At 40.3% G+C, this 15,677-nt stretch overlaps 1 protein-coding gene across 1 annotated transcript; it reads right to left on the bottom strand.

Annotated features, from left to right (window-relative positions):
• Positions 1-3,329: 3,329 nt before the first annotated feature.
• GKN1 (gastrokine 1) lies at positions 3,330-9,176 on the bottom strand. Its single transcript, NM_001001148.1, has 6 exons — positions 9,124-9,176; positions 7,103-7,156; positions 6,872-7,009; positions 5,809-5,919; positions 4,235-4,382; positions 3,330-3,568 (listed from the first exon to the last, which is right to left on the bottom strand). Exons 1-6 carry the CDS (start codon positions 9,133-9,135, stop codon positions 3,474-3,476), a joined length of 558 nt encoding a protein of 185 aa, NP_001001148.1. The 5' UTR covers positions 9,136-9,176; the 3' UTR covers positions 3,330-3,473.
• Between the last annotated feature and the right edge of the window lie 6,501 nt (positions 9,177-15,677).

The raw sequence follows: 15,677 nt of genomic DNA, 5'->3' as shown, positions 1-15,677 counted from the left end.
AATGTCATAGCCATCAGCGATTTCAGGGCTCCAAATGTGAATGAGAGCGCCCCCAAATGGAAATCAATGCCTGTGATCCAGCAGATTCCCTACTCCTCACCCCTACCCCCACGGTGACTGCTAAGGAACTGAGGAATGCAAGAAGCAGCCATCTGCCGCATTTGCTACCCAGTAAAGTGAACAGGAATGGAGGATGTAAACAATTAGGAAATAGGATATGGCCCCAGATAGCAGAGGTGCATGTGAAAGGAATGAATTCAGTGAGTCCAGAGGCTTGCATCTTCCCATACACAGAAGAACGCTAAATTCCTTAGCTAGGTATCTGGTTTTCCTTACTATCAATAGTCTTTGATGTTCAGACTGCCTGCCCACTTTGTGCAAACTTGTATATAGCCTGACTCCCTTTCCTGCCTGTAGGAGCAGTTTTCTCAGGGCTGCTGAGATGCTGCCCCCTGGGTTCAGAGTCCTTCATATGCCCACCAAATAAAACAACTCTCTTATTTACAGGTTGTGACTAATATTTTTTAGTCAACTTATCCATATTGTTGTTTTCCTTCTACTGATTTTGGATATTTTATTGTCTTCCTTTATTTTTAAAGTTGAATAGTTGACTCAGTTTTTAGCTTTTCTTTGAATATTTAAAACAGTAAGTTGTTATAGCCGCTGCTCACAAGCTTTTGACATGTAGCACTTCCATTATTGCACTGTTCTAAATAAATTGTATTTTTCATCATGGATTTTTCTTTGGCTCAAGTGTTATTTAGAATTATGTTGCCTAATTTCAAAACAAATGAGGCCATCTTGTTTTATTCAGAGGTGAATGCTTATACTCTCTTAATTAAATTGAGATCTGTAAAAGTGTGATCTTTTTGATACCAATCATTGAATGTTTTTGAGATCTGCTTTATGCCTCAGCATGTGATTGATATTTGTATATGTCCCATATATGCTTAAGAAGAATGTGATTTCTGTAGTGTTCTTTATATATGTTCATCAAAATAAGCTTGTTATTATTAATTACATTCATTTTTTCTTAACTGTTTACAAGTAATAGAAAAATATGTGTTAAAATCTTTAATAGCATACTCAGATTGTTAAATTCTCCTGAAATTCTTACAATTTTTATTTCATGTATTTGATAGGTATATATAATCTAAAATTTTTACTTCCCATTGAATTCAATTTCTTATCCTGAAATAGTGATGAGACAATTCTTCTAAGAAACATGAGACTCACTGGTTCACTTAAGTCAGCTCCATGACATTGTGTCTAGTTGGGGAGTCGTGGTTTTCTTTCCTACTTGCTTGCTCATAGGAGGGCAGTATGTAAGACTTTTATTTTTAATGGATCTTTGACAGGTTTCCACATCTCATGGCTTCAGGGTATTTTGGAAGTTCTACTCTGTTGGTAGCACACTTCTTATGAACAGCAGTGGCATAGAGGCAGGAGATAGATGGACTCCAGGCTAGGCATTTACAACTGGTCTCCTGTTCACACCTCCTTGTATATAGCCTGATGAGAGGTGAGAAGGTGAGCTCCAGGTCGGACATTCATTACCAGCCTCCTGTTTATATTTCCTGAAGCAAGAGACAAACAGGCTCCACGACTACATATTTGTGACTGGACTCCTGTCTATATTTTGAGATCTACACGTTAATATAAAAACCAGCAACAGGAATAGGGTAAAGAGCTGGACACCGGACATTTTTATGGCAAGGACAGAGTGAAACTAAACCCTGTTAAAAGAGCGGTTGTATATTTCCCATCCTTGTGGCAAGGAAGACATTTCACATGCACAGAAAGACTCCTCGGGGGAACCAAAGGAGGTAGTACCATCTTATAATACGTGATGCTAATATTCCATAGGCCTCTGGGCTGGAATGCATCTTGGAAAAAACTTGCACAAGCATGTCAGGGAGGGTCTTAGGGTAGGTCAGGTGTGGAAAAGGAAATCAGATAATTGGTTAGAGACAAACAAAGATCCAGAAAAACTACCTCATGTAAATAACTTAACTGCCTCTTTGCTGCACTCCTCACCAGGAGGGGTACTCACATCCCTCCTCTCTGGGTGTGCATCTCTGTCTTGCTTCCACATTAACTAAGCAAACCACTTCTCTGTGTGCTCTCCCACTTGTTGTGCTGTGTCTCTAATAATAAACTTGGCACTTGCAGGAACAGTTTTTGCCTCTGGGATAAATGCACTTTTTGCTGGGGGCAAAGGAAAATAGCTTCTAGCCTCTAGTCTTTGCTGTCTGGTGGCAAGGATTCCTGTTTTTCATACAGGCTTCCCAGATCCGATGCTTAGGCAGGGAGTTAGGACCTCACTTCATGCCACCACTCACTGCTGCCTCGCACCAAGATCAGAATTGTTTCAGAATTTAAAAAATTATAATGTTTCCCAATAAGGGCTGGTAAATATGGGCATTTTTCCAATGCCATTTTCACCATTTCAATGCCCTTCATTTTGTTTGTTAGGTTATTTAGGGGTGTCTTATACGAAGACATGGTAATGGATTAATATCCTCTTATGGCATCCAGGATATAAAAAATATATGTGGGAGTAATTTTTAAAAAGAGCTGCAGTTTCATATGAGAACACACACCAGTTCGCACCTCTGTTTTCTCTGAGATTATTCTCCTTCAGTGGGGACCTCAGTGCTGTGTGTACCATGTGACTTCACTCCCCTGCCCGTCAAAGAGTGGAGGTTGTGGGCTCTTGAACCATGCATTGTGAAGAAAATTTGGAATATGGATTCAAAAGTACAAGACTTGATCTTGTGAGCTGGAAAGACACAAAAACATGGGAGATGGGGATGACATTCTGGTTCAGCCATCTTCTGCCATGAATACAGAGAAAGTCATCAAGATGGAAAGAAGAGAGAAGTTGAATTTGAGAGGAACAGAGAAGAACTATATGTGGTTTCAGAGACAAGGAGACTTGGGTCTTGGAGCCAATATAGTTCCAAGACCCAAGTCTTCTTCTCCTTTTCTTTCTCTAAGAGTAATTTTAGACATTCTAATATCCTTGCAATACCCTTCCCCCTCTTTTGGCTTATGCTACGTTGAGTGGATTTCTGTTGATCTGAAATGTTACTATGCACATCAACTATAGGCAGTCTTCAGAGCAGTTGGATGGTCTTGGAACTATTCCCAGAGCTGTGGTTAGTAGTGTCTGAAGCAGCTGAAGGGGCTCTTTATAAGGCACAGGCCCTGAATATAGGCTAACAGTTGGGTCTAATGCACTTCGACAACTTGCTGCCACCATTCAGCACTTTTGACCCTGTGCTTTCCAAATAGAAATACTAAAGAATTTTAGTATAAACTGAACTCAGTGCTAAATAGGTTTATTGACTCTTAAGGAAACCAAACAGGACTAGGAGAGAACATTTCAGAATGATACGATAAACACCATTAGAATCCACATTTTTCTGAATAGAATATTCTGATGACTAAACCCACAGGAACTTTTTTTTTTAGTTCTCCATTGCTTCTTCACATAAGGAAATGTTCAGAATCCAGAGTATATCAACATTGAAGCACTTTTCTGGGTACAGAATCAGGTTTGCTCCTGATAAAAGAAGAAGAAAGCACCATCAATGCCTTTTCAAGGACCTGTCTTTTTGGGGATGGTGGTGAGAAATGTTGCACAGTTTTCAAACCAACTCTGCAATAATTTCAAGATTAAGCTGGTTAGCCATAAATTAACCAATTAAGAGATCTAAAAAGTTGGTGTTATATTCGGTTCCTGAGTGGACACTCTGTTTCTGCGTAAATTATTGTTTTAATGCTCAGAATTGGTGATTGTTTGAGCTATAAAAAACCCAACAGATTCTATCAGCATTCTCCTTGCGTTTAATGATTTATGCATTTCTTGAGTTTACTCTAGATTCACCCATGAAAGGAAATATTTCCGAATGGTTAAAAACCACAGAATCCAGAGCCAAAATACTTAAGAATGACCCAGGCAAGGAGTTTGTGTCCTCTTTCTGTGCCTGTTTCCTCATCAGAAATTGAGAATAACAATAAAGTCTATCACATAAGACTGGGATCAAGAGCAAATGAGCTAACTCACGTAAAGCCCATTGAATGGTGCATGGCACAGAGCAAGCACGACTTAAGTGTTAGCCTTGATCACCACCTCCTGAGTAATTTGTGTCCTCTGTGGACAGGCCTGAAAACAGTCTGACAATCCTACCAGCACTAACTCAGAATGCACAGTAGGGGGGTTCCTCACCCTGAATCTCTTCAGCCATGTATGTTGGAATCCCCTTGCACATGGTAACAATGAATTTCCCAAACTGGTCCAGGTTGTTGACTTTGTCAGGCTTGACTGAGTAGATCAGGCTCTTGGGAGGTGGTCCCTCTGGTCCTCTACCCTGAAGCTGAGTGTGGGGAAGATGTGGCAAGGAGGAGAGAGAGTAGTGTTAAACCCAGTGGTTTGTTGAATTGGGGGTTGGATACAAGGCCAAGCAGAGACATTGATTTGCCAACAACGGTCCGAATAGTCAAGACTATGGTTTTTACAGTCATCATGTATGGATGTGAGAGTTGGACCATAAAGAAGGCTGAGTGCTGAAGAATTGATGCTTTTGAACTGTGGTGCTGAAGAAGACTCTTGAGAGTCCCTTGGACTGCAAGGAGATCCAACCAGTCCATCCTAAAGGAAATCAACCCTGAATATTTATTGGAAGGACTGAGGCTGAAGCTGAAGCTCCAATAGTCTGGCCATCTGATGCGAAGAGCTGACTCATTGGAAAAGACCCACCTGATGCTGGGAAAGGTTGAGGGCAAGAGGAGAAGGGGACAACAGAGGATGAGTTGGTTGGATGACATTACTGACTCAATGGACATGAGTTTGAGCAAACTCCAGGAAATAGAGAAGGACAGGGAAGTCTGGTGTACTGCAGTTCATGGGGTCGCAAAGAGTAGGACAACTGAGGGACTGAACAGCAACAAGGCTGACAGGGCATATTTCTTGGCTATAATTTTTCCATAACCAAAATGAAGAAGAACCAATTACAACCCTGTATATCTCAACACTTTGAAATGTCCTAAGGGATTTAGCTGATTCAAAACCTCAGCTTTTCATAACAGCATAAGTCTGAGGATAAATTTACCCTGAAGGTTATAGCTCATTTGGTCATCTTATAGTTCTTGGATTGATCTATATGATAATCAGTCTCTGAAAATGTAGTTTCTTTTCTTTCCACTGTCAATGAAAGATACCCACTTATCAGTTATACAAATATAAACTCAGGCTGACATTTTAGTGATAGTTCCCCTCTCCCTGCCCACCACACCTAGGGTTACCAGATAAAATACAGGACACCCAGTTAAATATTGATTTCAGGTAAACAAAAGATCATTTGTAAGCATGTCCCAAATATTGCACGGGACATAGTTAGGCAAAAAAAAAAAAAAAATTATCCACTGTTTATCTGAAATTCAAACCTAACTGGGCATCCTCTATTTTTGTTTGTTAAATCTAATAACCCTAACCCAACTCTTCTGGGAAAATGTCCTTGAAGTGCGGAGGACTCCCCTTGATGTGAACAGAGCTCTATTCCCCTAATAGTGAGAGTGAGGTGCTCTGATCAGACTCCAGAGGCGCAGGTGTGAGTCTCAGCATTTGAGTGTGATGGCAGTTGCCTCTCCTCAGGCAGTTCCAACTCCTCTTGCCCTTTTGTGCTGCACAGGACAGCGTACTATGTGGTCAGGAGGGAGCAACTGTGACCTTCTCACTGTTTATTGGAAATCATAAGATCCCCCCCCTCCCCGAGTAAAGAATAAAATGACTTTTGCTTTTACCTTGTTTTTCTTGGCCAGCATATCAAGGGCTTGAATAGAGGGCATGACTTCCTTGTTCATTTTGTGCACAATGCACGACTTCTTCTTAAAGGGTCTGATGACAGCAAAGCCCTATTAAAGAAGATGGTGGATGGTAAGCAGTATGTTCTCCAAGGTGTCTTTCTCATCAGAAATTAGTTTCACCAGTAGAGGGAAATGGAATTGTGAGATCACAATGAACTGAGATAAGGGCGCTGGATCTGGCCCTGTTTTGCAATCATTTTTATTGCTGACATTTGTAAGCATAGATCACAAACTCTTTGAGGGGGAGACTGTTGAATTCACTTCAGATTCTAGCCCAGCAAGAGTCTCCCTACATGTTTGTTTTGCAGAAATAAATTTTTAAATACTATCATATTTTAATCTCCTTTGATCTTCACAACATTTCAAGGAGGCTAGCAGGATAGTAACTAGTTTTCTAATTGACCAGATGATAAAACTGAAACTACAAAGAATTGCCTTTTCTAAAGGACAAATTTTGTTAAATATAGAGCTGATAATTGCAGAGTTCGGTTTTCTAACTAGAGCCAAGTGGGTATTATTTTTTTGTTGTTTTCTTAGGTGCCCTTACATTTAATTAATATTATTACTTACATTTACTTTGGTCCTTTTGAATTATAAATTAAATGCCAATTTCTGTCTTTTTAGGAAATTGACAATAGAATGATGTGTACTATGGTTTGGCAACAGTAATATTATGAAGGTCTTTCATCTTTATTGAGGGTTTCTGCAGGTAAGGCCAAAGGATGTTGCACTTGTTTTATAGCCTCATACCATTCACTGGATTCTAATTAACATTCATTGACTTGAATTTTAACTTACTATGAGAAACTTATTGACAGCAATTTTATCTAGGAAGTGAAGCTGAGTAAGCAAAAGAGACACTTTTACTTATAACTCTCTTATTTGCAATTAGAATTTACATAAGTTTTTCATTTATTTATGGTTAGCAGGCAGTTTTCATTATTGTTTAAAAAGAAATGCCATGTTTGCAAAGAACAGAAATTGCATGTTGACTACCTACACTTCCGTAATCCCAGAGGGAGTTCCAGGAGTCCCATCCATTGTTATTGTCAACATTGGCCACGCCATGTTCATTGTTGACACTCACTGACTGCTGCCCACTTCCACCACTGTTGTTGTTATCATTAACACTGATATCCTGAAATTTATAAGAAATTGATAATGATTTAATACCATTTTTTTTTTTTTTGCAAATGCATTTTGGTAACACACTTTAAAAAATGAAACTTACATAGTCAGCAAGAGTAGGAGTCAGGAAGATGCCAAGAAGTCCAGCAAAGACAATCTGAAATCACAAATAACATTGGTCTACTGTTAAATGGCAAAACAATGTCCTCATTGTCTTTTTCTAGCTAAACTTATAAAAGTGCTTACTAAATTTATTACTGTTGAGTGATCTGTCTTTTCTTCTTCTTTGATCTTCAATTTTTTTAAACTGTAGAAAATTTAATGATAATGTTGAATTGTAGGTTAATTATAAATAATTATGTTGTTTTAGAATTTTTAATGTAGGTCTTACGAAAAACTGATGAAGTGTAAGTATATTGAAAAATAGCATTGACACCGAATAGCATACTTGGCATGAAAATTGTTTTAATTTCTGAGAAGCAGACCTGAGAATGAATTAAGATAACTTTCCTAATGTGGTCTAGAAACCAAATAGGACTAATTTCCAGATCAAATTATTGACCTGAATGCTTTCTTCTCTTCCTAGACCCCCTAATCTCAAAAGCAGTCTTTATTAAAAACATTTTTTATTGTGGTAAAATTCACACAATATAAAACATATTCTTTTAACCCTATTTAACTATATGGTTCAGTGACACTAAGTACATTCATATTGTTGTTCCTATTTCCCCTTCCCATCCTACCCCCAGCCCCTGGCATCTATCAATGTACTTTTTGACTATGAATTTAACTATTCCAGATATCTCGTGTAAGTGGAATCAAATAGTATTTGTCTGCATCTACTGTGTGTGTATATATATATATATATATATATATATATTTAAAGCAATGGATTAGTAACCAGGTTGGATATGAATGATGAGAAGCCAAAGATGGAGTATCTGGCTATCGAGTATGCTTAGTAGAAGGGAAGTCAATGTCCCAGGATACCTGGGTAATCATAGTTGTCATTGAGTACATGATACTGGTTCTCAGAACACAGAGCTTTATGCAGGATGCACAATTTTGGGTCCCTATCTTCATTTTCTTTGCCTGGAACAAAACGGGTTGAGACCTGCACTAGTGATTCAAGATAATTAAAAAAAAAAAAAAAGTTTGATGTATCCCCTGATAGTTTAAAAAGGAGGATGAAAAAAATCAGAGGTGAAAGAAATTTTAAAGATCTATTAGTACAACATAATTCTTCACAGATGAGAAAATGGAGCTTCAGAAGTTGAGTGACTTGGCCAAGGGTCTACCTTTTGTTCATACCACAACTGGAAGAGAAATCAGATCTAACCTGTCTGAAGCTCTTTTTTTTCCCTTAACCTTCCTATCATTAGCACTTATTTCCAGAAAATTATTTCACACTTGCAACTCCATTATGAAGCAGAATCTACTGTCATATATTTTAATGTTTAGTATGTCAAAATACGAATGTTTATTCACCCTACTCTAGCCCTTTTGCATCCTGTTATGAGACACACAGCATCACCGGTTGCTTTGGCAGAATTTTGCTGTCCATTTGCTACTCTCTCAGCCTTTTACATGAAACAAGTGAGATGATGAACTAGCTTCATGCTTCTAGTGTTTTCATGAATATAAGACTATAGACAGGGTTCAAGGCAAAACTTTGTTACTTAGAGATCCATTTCACAGGAGGGAATGTGACAGTAAGTCTCTCACTAATTTATTTTGATAATAAGCTTTTTATCTTGCCTGAACCTGTTCAGTAGTATTTTTTTGTCAAAAAAGGAATTCAAGAATGTAATGAAAAATCAGACATTTCATATAGTTAGCAGCTGTTTGCTCTGTGCCTAGATCTGAATCAACAGATGCAGAAAGCAATTTTTTTAAAAGATAGCATAGTATAAGATGCTCAGGCAGCTGACTAATCCCAGTATAATTATCCTTTTCTATGGAGATGTGTATAAATGCCATAATTCCATAAAAAGGGATTATTCTTATTTTTACAAATTTTTCCATGACAGTGATATTATAATAAGAAGCATACCCCCACTTAGCTGAGTATATTAGCAGTTTCCAATTATAAGGTAATAAATTCAAAAGGAACAATCTACTCACTGTGAACTTCATCTTGACTTCACCAAAGCAATGAAGCTGAGATGACAGGTATGCATTCAGATAAAAAGTGTTCTCATATTTGTACTTGGCCAGCTTTACTCAAGCTAGGTGTGAACAGGTGGGGCCTAAGACTTATCTTTCTCCATTTTCCATATCTGTGCCACATTCCGGCATACCAGGAAGCCTTTTGGAATATCCACCTGGTTGGCAAGGCATTTTGACATGGAGCTGATCTGACTCACCATATGTTGATGTTGAAGATATCAAAATGATTGATGACAACTTCTGGTCCAATTGAAGCCGTGGCTGTGGGTATTTTATACATTGATATTACTGAGATTTAGGAAAAGAATCATCCCTAAAATCAAAGAAGATAAGAAACTATAGACCTTGCAGAGAGCAGCTCATGCAAGAACGTGGCATGGCTTCCTCTTTGTACCTTCAACTGAGCCACTGTGAGGTTTTTGCTTAGGCTAAGCTGTTCTATTAGGGCTTCCCAAGTGGCGCGGTGGTAGAGAATCTGTCTGTCAATGCAGCAGACACAGGAGATGTGAGTTGGATTCCTGGGTCAGAAAGACCCTCTGGAGGCGGAAATACTAACCCACTCCAGTATTCTTGCCTGGGAAATCCCATGGGTGGAAGAGCCTGGTGGGCTACAATCCATGGGGTTACAAAGAGTTGGTCACAACTGAGCATGCAGGCATGCAAACGTATTCTATTAGCTACTTCCACTAAACCTATATTTTTCTCTACAATCCTGAACTCTCTCAGTGACAGGACCATACATCTGGTTAGAAAACTAAGGACTCTCTGTGACTCTTCTTACCACCACATACAGTTAGTTACTAACCCTTGTCATTTCATCTTAGAATTGGCTCTCAACCCTGGCTTTGTCCACAGATTTGTTCACCTGGACTTTTACAACAGTGATGTAACTGATAGCTCTGGTTATCAGTCTCATATTCCAGGGCATTTTCTCCATTTTCCCTAAGGCTGTTTTTCTAAAGTATTTAAGTAAACTGACTACTACGCTTTGAAATGTTCACTGGCAACCTACAAGATAAACTTCAAGCTCATTGGAATGGCACAGAGGGCGTTTTTAAATAAGATTTCCAAAGCCTCTCCAGCTGTATCTGTCACTCTATGCTAAAAATCTGTATTTGAGCTACACCAGGGTTCTCACTCTAGTGGAAACATTCAGGATGGTTCATGCCTCTCTGCTTTCATACATGCTGTTCCTTCACCCTGGAATGCCAACCCTTGCCTTTATCTCTAACTGGTAATTGTTATTCATTTTCCAGGCTCAGCTCAAATATCACTGCCACCATCACGTCTTCTCCATATCCTGGGGCTAAATCTTTTTTCTTTTTTCCTGGAGTTCTAAAAGCAATTCTTGTCCTTTGACTTGTTTTTAGATAATTAAATTTTCAGAAATGATGTTAACATAATCTTTTTTTGATGTTTTTATCAGAAGCAGAGAGTAGATATTGTCACTTGGACAAACAAGTAAATGCTCAAAACAATCTTGGAGGTGAATTAAAGTCTTAATTTTTTTTTCCTGCTCTCTCTTACAAATGAAAGTTAGTAAATTAAATTACTGAAGAGAAAAGCTATACGTCATGAATCACTGATCTATAAATTTTCCCTTGGGAAACCTTCCTGAGCCCATAGCTATCTTTCTATATATGGACTGCAATCACAGGACTGGGTTATGTGGTTATAAAGCTTGATCACTATCCACATCTCTTTCAGAATGTTGGCTTGAGTGATTTAGTGTAGCTGTGGTAAGCTTTTATGTTTTTAATATGTTCACTAATCTTTTCCAAACTTTCTCTTTAACTGCATAAGATCAGGAAGCCTGGGATAGAGGCAGAGATCTGTGAAGAGGTCTTCATCTTCTTCATGTGCTGTCATGTGACTTCAAAGTCAGCGGGACAGCACGGTGTCTGTACACTCAGCCATGTGTAGTCACTTAGGTACATGGCTGCAGTACCTAGGATATGTTTTGCGTGTCATATCTTACGAAGGATTGGAGGTTGACATATTTTCCTCTGGGGCTATGGAATGCTGGTCTGGAAGATGCTCCACAGTGAGTAATTAGTTAACTAGCTAACTAGAGTTCAGGGTTCAATAATCTCCCTCTTAGGGACTGACAACTCACATTCACCTATCAAACGGGCTGAGGATTTTGTGGAGGAGAAATCTATGTCACATTGCTTCATCCAAATTCTCCTAAACTTAACTGACCATAGAATCTGGTTTTCCTTTTTTCTTTTATTGATTTATTTTTCCTAATAGCTATTAACGTTCCTGGGAGGCAACTTCCTTAGGGAGACAATTGTGCTGCCTCTGAGGATGCATTTTGGATTTGACAATAATTCATCCTTCATATAATATTGTATTTCAGTGGCCTGAAAAATCAGAAGAATCTCTTCCTCTGTACTTTGTGTGTGTTGTGCTGTGCTTAGTCACTCAGTTATGTCCAACTTTTTGCGACTCCACGGACTGTAGCCCACCAGGCTCCTCTGTCCATGGAATTCTCTAGGCAAGAATACTGGAGTGGGTTGCCAAGCCCTCCTCCAGGGGATCTTCCCAACCCAGGGATCGAACCCAGGTCTCTCACATTGCAGGTGGAATTTTTATTGTCTGAGCCACCAGGGAAGCCCATGAATACTGGAGTGGTAGCCTATCCCTTCTCCAGGGGGTCTTCCTAACCCAGGAATCGAACTGGGGTCTCCTGCATTGCAGGTGGATTCTTTACCAGCTGAGCTACCAGGGAAGCCCATACTTTGTGTGAAAGTGAAAGTGAAAGGCGCCCAGTTGTGTCCAACTCTTTGTGACCCCACAGACTATACAGTCCATGGAATTCTCCAGGCCAGAATACTGGAGTGGGTAGCTGTTCCCTTCTCCAGGGGATCTTCCTGACTCAGGAATCGAACTGGGGTCTCTTGCATTGCAGGTGGCTTCTTTACCAACTGAGCTATCAGCGTAGTATGTATGAAATATACTCACCTCACCCCACACCTATATATGTGTGGGGAGGGGTCAATTCTGACCCCAACACTAGTCTCATCCAAAAGTCTTAGGGAAGTGGGAATTCCCTGGCAGTCCAGTGGTTAGGACTCTGCACCCTCACTGCTGAGGACCCAGGTCCAATCCTGATAGGGGAACTGAGATCCTACAAGCCACATGCATGAGCAAGTCTCTTGCTCCCTTCCATTCTGAGAGCTATGTTTTATATGTTTCTTGCCTTCCCTTGAGAGAAAAACAGGTGTTTTTGTCACCTCCATAGAACCTAGAATATATATGGCACATATATGATGCTCCATAGGCCTATTTTGGGCTTCCCTCATGGCTCAGCTGGTAAAGAATCTGCCTGCAATGTGGGAAACCTGGGTTCGATCCCTGGGTTGGGAAGATCTCCTGGAGAAGAGATAAGCTACACACTCCAGTACTCTGGCCTGGAGAATTCCACGGACTATATCCATGGGGTCCCAAAGAGTGGGACACGACCAAGCGACTTTCACTTTCAGGCCCATTTTAAAATTTAGAATTAGAAAAAGGAGAGGCTTCCCTGGTGGCTCAAACAGTAAAGAATCTGCCTGCAGTGCAAGAGACCCAAGTTCAATCCCTGGGTCAGGAAGATTCCCTGGAGAAGGAGATGGCAACCCACTCCAGTATTCTTGCCTGGAGAATTCCATGGACAGAGGAGCCTGGCAGGCTACAGTCCACAGGGTCACAAAGAGTCAGACATGATTGATTGACAAACACACACTGAAAGGAGATGTTCAAGCTAGAAGATAAAAGATGCACGATATTCATTCATTTCTGATTTTTAGAGGCAGCTAGATAGCTGCTGCCTTGCACTGGCTATGGTAACACAGCAAGGGAGTCTTGGGAGATGGTGTGACCCCAGTGCCCAAGGTCAGTGTGGGGCAAACCAGCCGCTGCGTAAATAAAGCCTCCTTTGCCCACAGAGCTCAATGCTGGGCCATGCCAAGAATAAGGCCCTGTTTTATCTCACAGCACACACACCCAGGACCTCACGTCACCCCACACCCTGTATGTCCAGCTGGGTGGAAGCTCTCTTTGTGTGGATCAAACAGGGGTGCGATATGAATGCGATATGGTCAGACCACAGATCCGGAGGAACTTTCAGAGCTGTTTTGCATAAATCAGACTTCTATTTCCCTTCTCTTTCTCTGAGTTTAAGGGATGTTTACTTACAGGGCAATTTTTCATCATTAAATATCCTCATTCAAGATTCCTGCTCTGGTGTAGGTAGGTAGAGGGGCTGCCCTCAACATCTAGGAAGCCCGAAAGAATCTCATCTTCCCTTTCCTTCTCTCCCATTTTCTGATATTTAGGACTCAGGTGGCCTTTAACCTCTGTGACTTCACACTATACTGTCTTTGCTGGAGAGGGGAATCCTCTTCATGCTGAGATTCTGTCTCAGTCTCTCTGTCTCTGTTTTCTTGCTGAACACTAGTCTGTGATGGTTCCACATCAGATGGTTGATTGTGAGATCTGAGCACCCTTCATCACCTGGAGGTGGGGAGTGGAGGGGACTTCTGCCCCCTCCCACAATCTTGGTTTACCAGTTTGCATCTAAGACTCTAATAACAGTCCCTGTGATTACAGCTCCCAGGGCTTTTAACCGTGATGTACTCCTATTGAATCTTCCATATGTATTTCTGGCCAGGAATGACACATCTGAAAAAATAGCAATAAGGACATGTAGAACAGCATGTTAATAATTATTGCTAGAAAGCTTCCAATTCCAGAAAATCCATACTTATTACATAGTTGTTTTTTTGTATAGGAGAGAAATTCTTTTCAAATTACAGCAACATGGAGGAAGCTCTTTCTTATGGCATCACAGAGCCTTCTCTTTTTGTTATTTCCTCTAGGACCATTGCCTGCCAAAATCTATATAATGCTGCCTTTCTGTTGCTGCCTGTATGTCTGCCCAGTCACATCTGCCAAACCTCTGGAACCCCTCAGAGACAACCAGTGACACATTATGACTCCAATCGGTCGCTAACCTTGAGCGTTAGAGTGCTGTGAACAGGATTTGGAAACATCTTGCTAAAAGAAGGTCTCCTGAGTGATGACATCATTTCTACAAAACATATGAAAGTAGAGCTAAAGGGAATATTGATTAATAACTTCATTTTTCATCACTATAAAGAGTAATCAAATCAAAGTACTTTTATTCTGAAAAGGAGTTGGAGAAAATGTGTCTGCTTGAAGAATAGAAACAAAGTGATAATACCGTGCTGCTTTATAATTATTTACAGGTAATTCAGAAGTAATAGCACGTTCCTTGTTGATTGCTCATATTGAAGCAATTTAGAGAAAGTGGTGTGAAAGCTCATGCTGATGGTATGTTCCTTCAGCCATAGGAGTCAGGCCTGGAAAGGATCAAAGTGAACACTGGAAGATGAAAATCAGATTATAAGTGATGAGAACCAAAAGTAGCACAGCTGTGAGAGTCACACCCGGAGCCCAGGTTTTGTGAGGACCCCATGGCCCTTACACTGAACTATCCCCATGACTTCCCTGGCAGAAGAGCCAAAGTGAAGGACTTGCCCTAAGACTGAACAGTGAAACATGATTTTGTGGATCACTGAATGTTCTGCAGGGTGACTGATGTAAACTGGTTTTCTTTTCTGCATCCCAGATAGAAAACACACACATGTGTGTAATCTGTTCAGGTCTGGAAGCATACATCCTCAGAGGAAGAAGCTGGATACTCAGAGGTGCTTCAGGGAATACTGAGCTCCATGTTTATTCAATTACGTACTCGTTCTACCCACACCCCCAGTCTCCAATTCCTGGAAATGCTTAATACAGTGTATCCACTGGGATTTATTCTGGAATGTATTTTTTCTTCAGGGGGCCAACTGCATTTAAATAAAGACTCAATGCCCCTCATCCAGCCTGGGAAGTTTTTTCATTTGCTGCCCAGACCTACAATTCTTTGCTCATTTTCTCATATTGAAAAGTAATCAATTAACCATGTTAATTAATCATGTTAATTAACCAGCTAATGCAATGAGCCAGTTAAACACAGGTGCTATAGAAGATTCAAAGATATAAAACAAGTGCTCACACTCCAAGATCCTGAAATCTGTCCAAGGGCAGGATTCGTTTTTTGGACATGTGATCACTATAGTACCCATGCAGGACTCATGCTCAGAAGAGGGTCCCAAACTTAACATTTTGAAGTTGCCAACTTGAAATTATTGTTAATTACATTTTTGAATTTGTGTTTTGTAAGTAGAGTCTAATGGGACAATGCAGCATGCCCTGGGGGCTTGGATTTGTGGCTCAACAGTTCAGTTCAGTTCAGTTCAGTTGCTCAGTCATGTCCAGCTCTTTGTGACCCCATGAATCGCAGCACGCCAGGCCTCCCTGTCCATCAACAACTCCCGGAGTTCACTCAGACTCATGTTCATTGAAGTCAATGATGCCATCCAGCCATCTCATCTTCTGTCATCCCTTTCTTCTCCTGCCCCCAATCCCTCCCAGCATCAGGGTCTTTTCCAATG

This window comes from Bos taurus, chromosome 11, assembly GCF_002263795.3.
Source record: "Bos taurus isolate L1 Dominette 01449 registration number 42190680 breed Hereford chromosome 11, ARS-UCD2.0, whole genome shotgun sequence".
Classification (NCBI taxonomy): Eukaryota; Metazoa; Chordata; class Mammalia; order Artiodactyla; family Bovidae; genus Bos; species Bos taurus.
This window is presented reverse-complemented; position numbering and strand designations above follow the sequence as displayed.